This window comes from Molossus molossus, unplaced genomic scaffold (genome assembly GCF_014108415.1).
Source record: "Molossus molossus isolate mMolMol1 unplaced genomic scaffold, mMolMol1.p scaffold_m16_p_5, whole genome shotgun sequence".
In the NCBI taxonomy this organism is placed as follows: Eukaryota; Metazoa; Chordata; class Mammalia; order Chiroptera; family Molossidae; genus Molossus; species Molossus molossus.
The window spans coordinates 65,588,919-65,605,790 of record NW_023425388.1 but is presented as its reverse complement, the minus strand read 5'-3'; the positions used below and the strand labels follow the sequence as shown (position 1 = coordinate 65,605,790).

The window sequence follows — 16,872 nt, the reverse complement described above, 5'->3', positions numbered from 1 at the left end:
AGCAAAAGTGACAGTGGGCCTTTAGGTATCCAGAGGGAAAACAGGAGGGATGGGATGAGCCCAATATTACCTCCAGAGTATGGTCAGAAACACAGTCTTCTAAGGGAGAGATATAATGATCCAATCAGGTACATGAACAGAGGAATCCATCAGAGAAACTTCTAAGCATAAGGCAGAAAGCTCAACTAGATATAACTCGGCTTGGGAAAAAAGAGCAATGAAGTAAGTAAAAATAAAGTAGAATCCAAGAGAAGGAAAAACTGCGTGGGCCCAGCTGGTGTGGCTCAGTTGGTTGAGCGTTGTCCCATGTACCAGGAGATTGCTGTTTTGATTCCTGGTCGGGGCACATGCCCAGGTTTCAGGCTCGATACATGTAGGGGGCATGCAGGAGGCAGCCAATTGATGTTTCTCTCTCATCGATGTTTCTGTCTCTCTCTCCCTCTCCCTTCTTCTCTTTCTAAAAAATTAATAAAAACATATTTTTATTTTATTATTTTTTTATTCCTCACCTGAGGATACTTTTCAGTTTATCATCAGATAGAGTGGGAGGGAGGGAGGGAGAGAGAGAGAGAGACGGAGAGAAACATCGACATGATAGAGCCACATCAACTGGTTGCCTCCTGCACGACCCAACCGGGGCTGGGGATGAACTGCAACTGAGGTACGTGCCCTTGAACAAATTGAACCTGAAACTAATTGTTCCATGGACCAGTGGGCCAACCACTGAGCCAAACTGGCCAGAGCCTCGATAAAAACATATTTTTTTTAAAAATAGTGAATGGCTCATGGGAGAGAGAAGTGGTACAGGACATAAAGACAAGAAAAAAAGTATTGGTTAGGCTCAAAATGAGACAGGGCTTCACACAAGACAACAATCCAGGTTCCATGGAAAAGATATAGAGAAAAATGGGAGAGAAGTAAGGGAGAAAAACAGGACCAAAAGAGTCAGTCAGGTATGGAGAAAGATAACATAAAAAATGTACTTGGAGAGATTTTTGCCAGACTTATGTCTTGAAGCAGATTATGTCACCATACCATTCTCCTCTCTTCTTAAGTAGGTTTTTTGCAACATCTTAAACTATAAAACCTCAGTCATTTGTATACACCAGATGATCCGGTGTTTGAGGAACTGAAATGTAAATATGATGTGTTCTTATAATCCATGCAACTTTCACCCTGAGGTATAAGAGTGGTTTCTCAGAATTGTTAAAGTTTGTGTGCATGATTGCTAGGTAGCATTTTTTCAGTAACCACCTTTGCAGCTCCCCTCCTTTCCAACACTGAGACTTTAATATTTTTCTTTCTGTCCTCCTCTAATCTTCTTATATAGCAAGGATCGTGCAGCAACTACTGCTGGAGCTGCTGGCCTGGCAGGTGGGCACCACCGGGAAGCATGGGCCACCAAAGGTCCCTTCTATGAGGACTTATATACTCAGAATGTTGTCATTAACATGGATGACCAAGAAGATCTTCATCGAGCTTCACTGGAGGGGAAATCTGCAAAAGAGAGACCCATTTGGTTGAGAGAGAGCACTGTCCAAGGAGCATATAGTTCTGAAGAGATGAAGGAAGGTAAGAGAGATCATTAAAATGAGTATGTCTTAGGTTCAGTAGAAAATAAGCTTGACTTAGTAGGAAATTGCCTGGGTAGTTCTTAATTTTTCCAAAACAACTTCATTATAGCAGGAAGTAAGAAATTTGAGCAATAAGCATTAAAACCAAACAATATACTTGCATTATCCTTCAATTTAGTTGAAAAACTAATAGACAGCTTTTAAATCTGTCTATATTTATTTTTTAAATATTTTTTCTTTATTGATTTTAGAGGGAGCGGAAAGGAGGGGGGGAAAGAGATAGAAACATCGATGAGAGAGAACATCTATGGGCCGCCTCCTGCATGCCCCCCACTGGGGATCAGGCCCACAACCTGGGCATGTGCCCTGACCGGGAATTGAACTGGCGACTTCTTGGTGCATGGGTTGATGCTCAACCTCTGAGCCACACCAACCGGGCTATTTATGTATACTTTTAATTGAGATTAAATTGGTATATAGCATTATATGTTTCAGGTGTACAACATGATAATTCTCCATCTATATATACTACAAAGTGATCACCACCAAAGTCTGGCTACCATTCTTCACCATACAATTGACCTTCACCCATTTTGCCCACTCCCTAACCTCTTTCCCCTCTGGTAACCACCAATCATGAGATTTTTGTTTTGTTTTTTTCCTAAGATTTCTCTATGAATGAAATCATATAGTATTTGTCTTTCTCCATCTAACTGATTTCACCTAGCATAATATCTTCATGGTGCATCCATGTTGTTGCAAATGGCAAGATTTCTTCTTTTGTGTGACTAATAGTATTCCATTGTATATATATACCACAGCTCTTTATCCATTCATTCATCAGTGAACACTTATATTGTCTCCATTTCCTGGCTATTATAAATAATGTTGCAATGATCATAGGGGTACATATGTCTTTTTGAATTAATATTTTTGTAATCTTTGGATAAATCCCGAGTGGAATAGCTGCATCATATGATAGTTCTATTCTTAATTTTTTGAGGAATCTCTATACTGTTTTCCATAGTGGCTATACCAATTTAAATTTTCACTTACAGTATAAGGGTTCCCTTTTCTCCACATTTCCTCAAACACCTGTTGTTTCTTGTCTTTGTGATAATAGCCATTCTAACAGGTGTGAGGTGGTATCTCACTGTGAGTTTTGGAGTTTTTTTATCCTCACCCGAGGACATTTTTGCATTTATCTTCAGATAGAGCAGAAGGGAGAGAGGGGGTGAGGGAGAGAGAGAGAGAGAGAGAGAGAGAGAGAGAGAGAGAGAGAGAGAGAAACATCGATGTGAGAGAGACACATCGACTGGTTGCTACCCACACAACTCCAACTGGGGCAGGACAAACTGCAACCAAGGTACGTGCCCTTAGCAGGAACCGAACCTGGGACTCTGGTCTGCAGGCCAGTGCTCTAACTGCTGAGCCAAACTGACTAGGGCTCTCACTGTGGTTTTGATTTGCATTTCTCTAATTATTAGTGAAGTTGACCATATTTTCATTTGCCTGTTGGCCAGCCATCTGTATGTCTTTGGGAAAATGTCTGTTCAGTTCCTCTGCCCATTTTTTAAATCAGGTTGTTTGTTCTTTTGTTGTTGAGTTGTATGAATTTTTTGTTTATTTTACCTATTAACCCTTTGTTGGATGTATGATTTGCAAATATCGTCTCCCATTTAGTAGGTTGCCTTTTCACTTAATGCCGATTTACTCTGCTTTGCGGAAGCTTTTTTGAATATAGTCCCATTTGTTTTTGCTTTTGTTTCTATTGCATTTGAAAATCTCTGAGCATTAAAGGGTTAAGAATTGCACAGTAATCATAAATTTGAGAACTGTCAGTTTTTACATTTTAAGTTTTAGTCTTAAGTTACTAGATTTGAAGACTTGGGGGGATGATGATTTAGGAGTAGAAAATGGGAGGGTACTCAGAAACTGGGAAGCAGAGATGAAAGGGAGCGTGGACCTCTGGTTGTATATCATCCGCATTCTAATTTGCATGTCTTTATGTATCTTATTAACGCAGCACCTGAGTATGCTTCTTTAATAGTAAAGAGTTATCAGTAACTGAAAACCATTTGTTTTTTTACCTTTCTTGTAACCTCTTTTCTCTTCATAATTAGCATTTCTTTACTGTGTATGCTAAGAATTGCAGAAGTAGTGTGGAATTGAGTAGTGATGATAAAAGCAGGTGATACCTCTAGTGTGATTCTCTTTGCTGTTTTCATTCCAATTAGGAAATAAAAGTTTGTTTTTGGCAACCATACTTCACTCTTCCTCCTTCCCACTGATCAGCTTGGCTGTGATGTTTATTTTGATTCAAATTGTTCTAGATTATATAGTAATTAGGCTGTCAGCTATTTAATAGGCTTGTTTTCCTCAACTTGGCTTCTTGCCTATTCTTGAAGCAACCAAACCTTCTTTTCTTTGAACTTAGAAACCAAATTGAATAAAAGTATTGTTAGCCAATATTATATACAATTAGGCTCATAAGCTTAACATTCGATGTTTACAATTTCTAGAATGATAGTGTTTTAATCATAAGGACCTTAAATAAGTCATCTAGTCTACCCAATTAAGCTTGTGGATATTTCTTTCTATATAAAATATGATAGTATGCTGTCATATTTAAATTTGTCTTCATTAAGTTTTATAATAGTAAAAGTGGCTCTATACAATGAATGTGTGAATTGAGTCTTATTTGTCCTACCCTTAATTTTCATCAGACTTCAAGTCATTTTAATATCTTCCAGAATTTCATAGACTTCAATCATGTCTTCATTACTATACTGAGAGTTTTAATTTATTTATTTTTGTTGTTAATCCTCACCAGAGGATATTTTTCCATTGATTTTAGATAGAGTGGAAGGAAGGGAGGGAGGGAGGGAGAGAGAGAAAGAGAAACATTGATATGAGAGACACATGGATTAGTTGCCTCCCTCATATGCCCTACCTGGGCTGGGGATGGAACAGTCAACCCTTCCTTGCACAGGCTGACACTCTAACCACTGGCCTACACTGGCAAGGATGAGTTCTAATTTCTTTTCATTCTACTCTCCTTATAAATTCTACTCTCCTGTTCCCCCCAACCCCTTCCACCTACAGTTTTTGTTTTTGTTTTATTTTAATCATCTCTTTCTGGACAATTTCCAGTCATAATGTGCTCTGCTTGAGACCTATTGACTAGAAGAGTACATGTTGTTTATGCATGGATTCATCATTAATGATTTGAGTTTTATTTACAATCTCCTGGTTTTTATCGGGTGCTTTGTTTGTTACATATTAACAATAACAACTTTAAAAATGTGTGCAGGATTTTTTGAAAAACCTCTCCTGCTCTGTATCTGATAGCTTGGACTACATCTTTCAGTATATTTTAGAGTATTTATAGAGGCAGATTTTTTTACGCTTGCCAGTGTAGAACTAGATCTGCAACTTTTCTGCCCACTTACACAACCATCAGCTCTTCCTATATATTTTTTTGCTCTCAGCTTGACCCTTAAGTACCAAGAATTGCTTTAGAAATTTAGGAATATTCCTAAATATTGCTAAAATGTTAGCATTATTAGTGAACTTGACAATTTCTGAGTATACATCTTCTTTTTAATTTATAACTATTAAATAAGTATTTTCCTAGAACTAGTGTTTCAACTTTATCATCCCCTATTTATCCTCATATTCTGTTTTTTGTCTTCATCTATAACAGAACAATTCCTTTTTTCTTATACCTCTCAAGACCCTTGTCAGAAATCTTTTCAATATAATTTCATTTAGTTTACAAAACTAAATTGCTTTTCCCTCATATGATGTTTATTTTAAACATTAATCAAAATACTATTTTGGTAATAAGATATTTGGAAAATTTTTAAAGAAGCAATGATTGCCTTAGAGACTCAGATACATTTCTTGTCTTTTTTTTTAATTTTCCCTGTTGAATTTTACTGCATTGGCAATAAGGGCTCTGGGAGGAGATTCCGTTTTTGGCAGTGTTTTAAAGTAGTTAAGTTAGATTTCAATTTCCACTTTTACATCCAAGTTATCAAAACCCTGTTTTGTCTGACCTAAAATTTTAACTTCTCAATTCCTGTTTCCCATTCTCTTAATCTGCCCAATATCTCATCTCAGGAGTTCTATACTTTTTTAAATGTCCAGGGTTGCAGCTAATCCATTCTAATATGTTAATGAGAACATACTTTCATTTCATCCTGAGCCGAATTGACCATTTCTGAGTCTTCTCTTGATGATGATGATGATGATGATGATGATGATGATGATGGATAACACTATTCTAAGGGCCAAGCCTATTCTAAGTACTTCATAGATATTCACTTAACCCCCACAGTAATCCAGTGAGGTAGATAGTATTCTTTTCCCATTTTGTACTTGAGAAAATTGAAGCAGAGCCCTGGCTGGGTGGCTACATTCATTGGAGCAGCATCCTGCACACTGAAGGGTCACGGGTTTGATTCCCAGTCAAGGCACATACTGAGGTTGCAGGTTCAATCCCCGGTTAAAGTGCATGCGGGAGGCAACTGATCCACGTTTCTTTCTCACATCGATGTATCTCTCTCCCTTCCTCTTTAGAATCAGTGAAAAACATATCCTCAGATAAGGATTAAAAAAAAGAAAGAAATTTGAAGCAGAGAGAAATGAAGTAACTTGGCCAAAATCACACAGCTAAAAAGTGTTGAGTCAGGATTTAAATCAAGGAGTCAGTTCCAAATAACACTTTCAATCCTCTTATATATTTTAAGTGGCAGTATGTTTGGTATTATTTTCTGAAAACAGAATACAAATGTTTGTCTTAAGTTTTTCATCTTCAATATATCAGGCAAAATGTACACAAAATGATAGATAGGAGGTGTGTGGTTAAAGAAGCTTCATTCATGATACTAGATTCCTTTTTCTTTAAACTCATCTTTATTGTTGAATGTATTACAGATGTTCCCTCCTTTTTTCTCCCATTGCCCCCCTCCTCCCCAATCACCTCTCTCCAGCCTTCTCCACACTATTGTCGGTGTCCATTGTTTATGCATATATGCATAGAAATTCTTTGGTTTATCTCATCCTGCCCTCCCTCCCCCCTTCCCTTTGAAGTTCATCAGTCTAACAGCCAATTTGTACTTCTTAATTCCTTCATCTTTTTTACCTATCCCCCCAGCCCCACCCCCCTATCTTGCAAGCAACAAAAAGTTCTCTGTATCTATGAGTCTGTTTCTGTTCTGCTTGCTCATTTTGTTTGTAAATTCAATTGTTGATAGATATGTATTAATTGCCATTTTATTGTTCATATTTTTGTTCTTCTCCTTCAAAAAGACCCTTCAACATTTCATATAATACTAGTTTGGTGGTGATGAATTCCTTTAGCTTTTTCTTATCTAGGAAACTCTTGATATGTCCATCAATTCTAAATGATAGCTTTGCAGGATAGAGTAGTCTTGGTTGTAGGTCATTGCTTTTGATCGCCTTGAATATATCTTGCTTCTCCTTTCTGACCTGCAAAGTTTATTTTGAGAATTGGCTGACAGTATTATGGGAGCTCCTTTGTAGGTAACGAACTGCTTTTCTCTTGCTGCTTTTAAGATTCTCTCTTTGTCTTGAACCTTTTGCATTTTTTTTTTTTTTAATGAATTTTTATTTATTTTTTTGTTACAGATATTTTACCTTTTTACCCCATTGGCACCCCCCCCCCCACCCTGTCCCCGGCTTAGTTGTCCATGTCCATTGGTCATGCATACATACATATAAGTTCTGTGGTTTATCTCTTCCCACCCCCCCACCCCCCATCCCCTCTTCTGAGGGATGTCAGTCTGTGCCCTACTTCCATGTGTCTGGGTCTACTGTATTCCTCAGACTGTTATGTTCATTATATTCCATATATAAGTGAGATCATGTGGTATTTGTCTTTTTCTGCTTGGCTTCTTTCACTTAGGATAATACTTTCCAGGTCCCTCCATGTCGTCTCAAAGGATAAGAGATCTTTCTTTCTTACCGCTGCATAGTACTCCATTGTGTATATGTACCACAGCTTTTTTATCCATTCATCTACTGGTGGACACTTGGGCTGTTTCCAGATCTTAGCTATTGTAAATAGTGCTGCTATGAACATGGGGGTACATATATTCTTTCTGATTGGTGTTTCAGGCTTCTTAGGGTATATTCCCAGCAGTGGGATCACTGGGTCAAATGGAAGTTCGATTTTTAATTTTTTGAGGTAGCACCATATTGTTTTCCATAGCGGCTGGACCAGTCTGCATTCCCACCAGCAGTGTATTAGAGTCCCCTTTTCTCCACACCCTCGCCAACACTTGTTGTTTGATGATTTGTTGATGGCGGCCATTCTGACAGGTGTGAGGTGATACCTCATTGTTGTTTTAATTTGCATCTCTCTGATGATTAGTGATGTTGAGCATTTCTTCATATGTCTCTTGGTCATTTGTATGTCCTGTTTGGAGAGGTGTCTATTCAGCTCCTCTGCCCATTTTTTAATTGGGTTCTTTGTCTTCCTTTTGTGGAGTTGTAGGAGCACTCTATATATATTGGAAATTAACCCCTTATCTGATACATCATTGGCAATGATGTTCTCCCATACAGTGGGTTGCCTTTCCATTTTGATGATTGAACCTTTTGCATTTTGATGATGATGTGTCTTGGTGTGGGCCTCTTGGGGTTCATCTTGTTTGGGACTCTCTGTGCTTCCTGGACTTGTATGTCTGTTTCCTTCACCAAATTAGGGAAGTTTTCTGTCATTATTATTTCAAATAGGTTTTCAATTTATTGTTCTCTCTCCTCTTCTTCTGGTACCCCTATGATAAGAATATTGGCACATTTGAAGTCTCAGAGTCTCCTTACACTATCCTCATTTTCTTGGATTCTTTTTCTTTTCTTTTTTTTGCTGTTCTGATTGGCTGTTTTTTGCTTCCTTATATTCCAAATTGATGGTTTGCTTTTTGGCTTTGCCTACTCTACTGTTGAATCTGTGTAAGTTATTCCTTATTTCAGTTAGTGCACCCTTCATTTCTGACTGGTCCTTTTTTATGTTGTTGATGTTCTCACTAAGTTCCTTGGAGGTCTCCTTAAGTTCCTTGAAGGTTCACCACGTTCCTTGAGCAATCTTTTTTTTTTTTTTTTTAATTTTTTTTCTTTATTGATTTTAGAGAGAGAGGGAGAGGGAGAGAGAGATAGAAACATCAATGAAAGAGAACAATGATTGGCTGCCTCCTGCATGCCCCCCACTAGGATTTGGCCTACAACCTGGGCATGTGCCCTGACTGGGAATCAAACTGATGACTTCTTGGTGCCTTGAGCAATCTTATAACCTGTGTTTTAAATTCTGCATCTGATTGATTGCTCTCTCCATTTTGTTTAATTCTATTCCTGGAGTTTTGTTCTTTTCTTTCATTTGGGACATGTTTCTTTGTCTCCTCATTTTGGTTGTTTCCCTATAATTGTTTCTATGTATAAGGTAGAGTTGCTATGTCTCCTAGTAGGGTGGCCTATTGTTGTAGGTGTCCTATAGGATCCAGTGGCACAGCCTCCCTGATCACTCCAGCTGAGCCCTTGAGGTGCACCCCTAGTGTGAACTATACACCCTTCTGTTGTAATTGAGTCTTGATTGCTGTTGGCACATCAATGAGCGGATTTTACTCAGGCTGATCAGCTGCAAGGTCTGGCTGTGCCCACTGACCACTGGCCTCTGACTACATTGGAGGATTAGCTGTGTAGGGGCCCACCACACAACATAAGATTTACTTCAGAAGGGCTCTGGTAGTCACTGAGTCCACTCATTGAGTGTGTCACTTGTGGAGGTGGTTGGGTGGTGGTGTTTCAGCGTGGTCTGAAGCTGTTCACTGGGTGTGCTGGCTCTGGGGCAAGGTCACCCACTGCCTGTGTTCTATCCAAGGCCACCCGGCATAAGCTTCAAAGTGTTCTGCAGAATTGCTGCTTCTTGTGCTGGGCTTGAAGGTGCCCTGGAAAAGCCAAGTTGTGAACGAAGGCTGGCTGCTTCTAGTGCTAGGCCTGGGGCCACTTAAAGAGAGGTATGGGGCTTGCTGAGACCAGATGCTACTTGTTTGAGAGATTTTAGGAAACTCTGAAGCAGGATCCAAGACAGGCCAATCCTATGATAAAGCCTTTGGAGACAGCTTGGTGGGCCAGAAAATTGGGTGGGGCGGGGCCTCAGGGAATGACCAGGGTGGGGCAAACAGTGTGAGCCAGGTTTCTGGAGTCCCAGATATGGTGGCAGTCTGCCGTTCTAAGGAAGGGCTCACCAAAGGAACATCAGCCTCCACCAGCACTTCTGTCCAGGAGAAAGCCCCCTCTCCAGCCCTCGTCCCAAGGCCAGACAGCTCAATTCTTCCCGAAATGTCTCTGGCGCCCCTCAATCTGCCACCCCTCCAAGCTTAGATGGAGCAAGTCCGAATAAGTCCATGTGCGGGCCCTTTAAGAGGAGCTGCCTGGGGCTCCAGCAGCCTCAGCCTCCCTGAGCCTCAGTTCCTGCTGGTCTTTCCAGCCAGAAGTTATGGGGACTTCTCTTCCTGGCACTGGAACCCTGAGCTGGGCGCCTGGTGTGGAACGGGGACCCCTCAGTCCTCAGGGAGGACCTTCCCAGCCGAGGTATCCTAATTTTTATCCACCACACGTGGGTGTGGGACCAGCCCGTCCTCCTCCTCCCCTCCTACCAGTCTCAATGTCGCTGCTTTAATTTTGTAGTTGTAGGACTTCCATTCAGCTCAATTTCAGGTGGTTCTGAATGATAGTTGTTGTGTAGTTTAGTTGTAATTTTGTTGTGGTTGTGGGAGGAGGTAATACTGCGTTTGACTACACTGCCATCTAGAACGGAAGTCTTGATTCTTTTTTATAAAGAGTTTAAAGTGTGCTGAGTTTGCTTCAGGAAGCTAAAACTGTCATATATTCACTCATTCATCAAATATTTATTCAGTGCCTAAAAAGTGATAGGCACTATTCTAAGTCTGTGGGATATATCATTGAATAAAAAGATAAATACCCGTTGTGGAGAACCTATATGCTGGGAAAGGGGGTGCCAAAGACAATAGACATGTTATTTATTATGTTAGAAAATCATTGCTCTGGGGGGAAAAAAAGCATTAGGAATATAGAGGTAAATTAAAAGAAGGTGTCATCTTAATTTTATGTAAGTACTATCCCAGGTAGAGGGAACAGGCAATACAAAGGCCCTGAGGTAGAACTATGTGTGGTGTATATAGGAATACCATGGAAGCCACTGTGGCTCGAGCAGAATGAGTAAGGGGAAGGAAAAGACATAGTCGGTGGGCAAGAGGGGTTCCAGATAATGGACGGCCTTATACGACATAGTAAAGCATCTGACTTTTACTCTGAGCAAAATGAAGAGCCAAGTTTTGATTTCCTATTATGCCAGCTACTATACCTGGCCTTTCATAGACATTATTTCATATGCTCTTACCCAGAGCCCCAGAGGGTAAGTGCTTTTATCACCGTGCTTTTTAGAAGCAGGTACTGAAGTTTAGAGATAAAATATTTTGACCAAGGTAGCACAGCTTACATGTAAATCAGGATTTGATTCCAGGCTATATTATTCTTAAAACCTATGTACTTAACCATTATGCTACTTAAGTTCCAGTTTGTGAGAAACATTATGAAAATATTATGGACAGCAGCTCGAAAAATAGAATCAGTGAAGTCTTATCAGTTTTATTTTATATTATTGTTTATTTAAATGTGATATATTAAAATATATATTTTATTATGAGAAAATATCTTATATTTAAGGATATTGACTTTCTGGGTTTCCCCCCCAGGCATAGATATAGATGCATTTCAAGATCGTGAGGAAGGCCGTGCAGGGCTGGATGATAATGAGGAGGTTATGCGAGCACTGCTCATTCATGAGAAGAAAACACCCTCTGCCACCACAGGCTCAGTAGGGGCAGCTGCTCCTGTGACTACTGCCAATGGCAGCGACTCGGAGAGTGAGACCAGTGAGTCAGATGATGACTCCCCACCTCGTCCAGCTGCTGTGGCCGCACATCGTCGAGAAGAGGACGAGGAGGATGACGAGTTTGAGGAAGTAGCAGATGACCCGACTGTTATGGTGGCTGGTCGTCCATTCTCCTACAGTGAAGTGAGCCAGCGGCCAGAGCTGGTAGCACAGATGACACCTGAGGAGAAGGAAGCATACATAGCCATGGGACAACGCATGTTTGAGGACCTCTTTGAATGAGCTTTCTCTACCTTTTCCTCCCTTCTCTAATGCTCATTTCAAAAAGATATTAAGTACCTTTGAAGAAAAGTATTTAAGTGGCTTTCTGTCCTTCTTGATATAAAGTGACTGTTAATCTTGCGCAAAAAAACAATGGGAGAGAAAGATTGATTTTTATGACCGAAACTGTCCCCAAAGGTAGGTTGGCTACAAGCTTTCCCTTTCCCACTATTAGTACAGTATTGCTATTTTACTGTATTTTCTTATCCAATCCTTTTCCTTTCCTTTTTAAGACACATTCTTCCTTGTGAAATAAGTGAGGGAAGTCTATACGGCAAGTTCTTCCTGTCTGCCTGCAGAAGCCCACTGTGACGCTTACAGTAATTCACTGGTCACATTTTTAAATCTATTCTGAGCAAGCATTCCGAACAATTCCTGATGTTGCTGCCAACCAAAGCTGCTTGCCAACAGCAAATCATTTGATGAGGGAAAAAAATCTTAAAACTTCAACTGAGGATGGTGTCAATAAGCAAGGGGCAGTTGGGAATGTATGTGGAAGAGCCTGATAGATGGATGTGCCTGAATCTCATGGTAATATCTACACCAAAGTGTGTGCATTTAGAACTGACCTGACTGGTAGAGTCTGTTGTTTTGCTTATTGCCTTTTGGTTTGTATGTTGGATGATAGAAAACAGAAAGTGTGTTTGGTAAACCCTTGTGAAGAAATTAGAAATAAACATGGACAGAGGACAAGGAGTCCATATAAAGAATTGAAAAGTGAAGAGCACTGAGAATAGCACCTTTTAGAATTGCCTGGATTTGTGCTGATTGGATAATCTTTTACAGAAAGGTGAGATTGGTCCCTTTCTTTTTCTCTTCTTCTACAGTGCTATAAATTGTTTAATAAGGGCATTCCAGCAGAAATCAGCATATAACAATTGATACTTCCCTCTTTTTCTCTCAACACCACTGAACACCTTCTTTGTCTCTCTCTAGATTGTTATCAGACATGGTTTTATAGAGTACATCTAGTATATTGTTGAGCATTGTAACCTCAAGGAACATAGTTTATTTTCGGTTCTGATAGGTAGCATGGTATTATTCCCTAAGGCAGAACTTTAAAAGTAAAGAACTTTCATACAAGGATCTATAACAGTTGTATATTTTGTAATATTTCCCCTTGCACTGTAATTTTTAAGTATTTATCATTTTATAGTACATGTGTGAAGATAAGATAGATTTTAGAGTTATCTGAGCCTTGTAGGAAGTGATGTTTCATTTACCTGGTTGTATGAATGAATGAATGTTAACAAACTATTTTATACTGACTGAAATGTGTTAATTTCCAGCTCTGTAACATCTTGGAGCATCATTAAAATGAATATTCTTCCCATTAAAAAATGTTTCAGACTTTTTTTCTCTTATTAGTCATATTTTAAATAATAGATGCAGTTGTATGTGATCCAAACTTTTTCTGACAGTAGTTGACTTGAGAATGACTTTTAGCCCTGGCTGGTGTGGCTTAGTTGGTTGGAGCATTGTCCAGTATACAGAAAGGTGGTGGGTTCAATCCCCAGTGGCAACACATATGGGAGGCAACTGATGGATATTTCTCTCTCACATCAATGTTTCTCTCTGTCTGTCTCTCTCTCTCTCTTCCCCCTTCCTCTCTCTGAAATCAGTGGGAAAAAAATTGCTTTTATAATAGACTTTCTAGGAATGTTTCTCTTTGAAGAAAAAAATGAATAACTTTTATGTATGTACCTTGTACACATGGGCTATTCAACTTTTAAACATTTTTTAAACTTTTATAGTTCTAGAATGAAGTTCATTTAAACAAAATAGTAATCAGATGTAAAGTTTTCAAACAGTTGTAGGTTAACTATTACCTCTTTATTTCAGTAAGTAAACGTTTGTCACTAATTTTTCTTGAATCTGGCTTGCATGTTTTTCCTAAAGCTACTGTTCTTTTTCTTTCCCATTATCTACCAGCTTCTTAAAGAATCTGGGTTTTTGCCCTATTCTTACACTGAAACAGCTTCCTCCAGTCCTAAATATCCAACCTAACAGCCCTTTGATCCTCAGTTTTTTGTTTTTTTTGTTTTGGGTTGCTCTTCATTATTTGATGCTATGAACTCATTTTTTTCTCTGAAATATTTTCATTTGGCACCCTAGCCATCACACTGACCTGGTTCTCCTTACCTCGTTAGCTATTCTTTCTCAATCTTTAGTTTATTTTTCCCTCTGCTGTATGTATTGACATATCTCAGGGCCTAGTTCTTTTTTCCTTACTCTGTGTGTGTGTGTGTGTGTGTGTGTGTGTGTGTGTGTGTGTATAATTTATGTAATACAAAAATGTCAAAAGTGAAGACAAGCCCTGGCTGGGTGGCTCAGTTGGTTGGAGTGTCGTCCCATGCACTAAAAGGTTGTGGATTCGATTCCCAGTCAGGGCACATACCTAGCTTGTTGGTTCGATCCCCAGTCTAGGTGCATACAGGAGACAACCAATCGATGTTTCTCTTTCACATCAATGTTTCTCTCTTTCGCCCTTCCTCTCTCTAAAAATTGGTGAAAACACATCCTCCAGTAAGGGGAAAAAAAGATGAAGAATAAGTATTCATTGCAGCAGTGTTTGAAATAGAATAGGTACATTGGTATGCTAAATAGGCATTAATCAGGAATTAAGTTATTTTCCCATGAAGCCATTTAGCCATTAAAAAGAATATATTGACAGGAAAAGATATCCATTACATGTTAAGTATAGAAGGATTCTATTGAAAAAAATAAAAGTAGCTAATATATGTGTTGAGACACTAACTTCTTTACATATGTTGATTGATTTAATCTTTATAACCTGTGAGGTAGATATATGTATACAAATATATAGATAATTAGAGTTGAGAATTACAATAGTCTTAATGTGTTATAATGAAAAACATTTCCATTTTGAAAAAATATTCAAATGGATGTTTAAAGAAGTTCATGTAGAAGATACTTGGTAGAATTAAAGAAACAGTGACAAAAGCAAGCTTTTTATATTAAGCTAGGATTTTTAGGTGTACCCTTTTTTAAAACCTGTATTTATCATTTTCTTATATAAACATCTCTGAATTTAGACTCAAAATGAATAGGGAAATATAGCTTAATATATAAAATGTTGTACACTACCCCACATTTCTAGTGACTCAGAGTTCGATGTTACTTTATCTGACAGGTTTATGCCTATTGAGTGACACAATAATCTGGTGAGAAAAGCCAGTTAATGACAGAATGACCAAAAATGGGAACCCTGCCAATTAGCAGCCTCTGAAGTTTTCTCAGAAGGGTAGACTCACGCCCAAGGTTGGTCAATGCATGTGGTCAAAGTGTCTTTTCACCTCGGGATGTCTGGAGTTGTTACCACCCACAGTCTATGAAGATGGCCAGTAACTGGTCTCTGAGTGAGACAGGCTATAAGTCAAGTGTCAGCTGCCCAGGTGTCCCAGTATTATTTGAGGGGGAGGGGGAGCAGAAGGGTGTTGGTGGTTTATATCCTTCTGCTCTGTCTCCCTGCTTCCCTGGCTTCTCCACCTCTCCTCTGCACCACCTGTACTGACTCCCAGAGAGTCATCAATGCAAGTCTGTGTAGCAGATCTTCACTGAAGTTTTTACAGTAATGGGCAGGGGACAGGCAATGAGCGTTTTTTGTCTCAGTGTTGCATAGTCAAGGCATGTAAGGGTGGATCATATACATTCTTGTTCTTAAAGAGTCTCACAGGTTTCTCACAGATTTCATCTCAAGTAAAATCCTGGCTTTAAATCTTGCTAAAATTTCAGCTCCTCTTTTCCCCTTCTCTTCAATTATAATTCAAAGGCCTTGGAAAGTTATAAATGTTTTAGAGGAAATAACTCTGTTTTTCATTTTATTTCTACTCCAAATAGTACCTTGAAAGCTCCTTTTACAGCCAAAGTGGCCTATCAAGATGCTTCCCTAACCAAGGAGCCATCTCCACACCTCTAGGTGACTAGTCAGCATGGGAGGTGAACTGTGGCTTTAAAAGGATTTTTATCTCTTTCCAGTGCACTAAAAAATATTACTCATCATACTTTGTTACAAGTAAGGTCATGTATAAACAGCCCTGGCCCAGGTGATCCATAACCTTGTATCTGGTGGAAAACTGCTTTCAATCTATCTGCCCTTGAAGTTGAAGACATTTTCTTATTAAGATGCCCCTTTTTCCCAAAACATCTTAAGTAGTAGTAAATTTAAATGATTAAAAGAAGAGATTAACCAAAGAACTTATGCACATATATGCATAACCCATGGACACAGACAATAGTACAATGGGGAGGGGGGCAGCGAGGAGGGGACATGGGGGAAAAGGGAGACATCTATAATACTTTAAACAATAAAGATAAACTTAAAACTAATTATTTAAAAAAAGAAGAAAATATCCAATTTGGCATAATGTGGAAATCAGGAGACAGTTCTAGTCCCAGGACCACTTAACTAGGTGCTTGTCCTGTGACACTGTTACCTGGAGTAATCTTTCTGGGCTGGTTTCTCAGCTATCAATAATGAGAGGATTATGCTAGGATCACCAATGATTTCTTCTGCTCTGATATTTTATGGGGGTATTACATTTTAAAATGAGGCCAAATAATAATAACCTAAAAAGAAAAGAAACAAATGTCTTCTGATATGCTATAGCAACTCAAGCCAAATGAAGGATATTTCAGTTGAGAGGCTAGTGTAGGGTTAAGGTTAGGATTTAGAATGTAGCAATCCACAGAATAAACCATTGCTAATTAGGTTTCTCTTTTCCTGTCTTGTCAAGGTAATTAATTTCTAATAATCTGAATGACTGAGGAAGACATATTTGAAAATTTTATAACTTTTTGGTACCATTTTGAGAGAGTTGGACACTGAATGGACATAAGATTGGGAAGAGCAGTTCATTTTCTTGTCTACCCAGTTGGCTCTGATGGCTAGATTCCCAGCCAGGACCACAATAGAAAGACTTAACATATACACTTCCTTTTTTTTTTTTTTCATCATTCCTGAGTTTTAAAAAATAACTAAGAAATGATAATCCAAAAACAAATTTGAAAATCTTT

General features: G+C 38.9%; 1 protein-coding gene across 3 annotated transcripts in view; it reads left to right on the top strand.

Moving 5' to 3' along the window:
• The window catches only part of GTF2E1 (general transcription factor IIE subunit 1), a 42,469-nt gene extending 27,431 nt beyond the window's left edge, over window positions 1-15,038 (top strand). Inside the window, exons 4-7 of one of the 3 annotated variants that reach the window (XR_004956846.1) lie at window positions 1,331-1,572; window positions 11,375-11,973; window positions 12,069-12,625; window positions 14,990-15,038. Coding sequence is in view for 1 of the 3 variants with exons in the window: in XM_036243691.1 (XP_036099584.1) it covers window positions 1,331-1,572; window positions 11,375-11,796 (664 nt within the window). In the remaining 2 variants the exon portion in view is untranslated. Of the gene's footprint in view, window positions 1-1,330; window positions 1,573-11,374; window positions 13,124-14,989 lie in introns of those variants that run through there. The other 2 variants (XR_004956845.1, XM_036243691.1) reach the window with 2 other exon arrangements.
• Window positions 15,039-16,872: the final 1,834 nt, after the last annotated feature.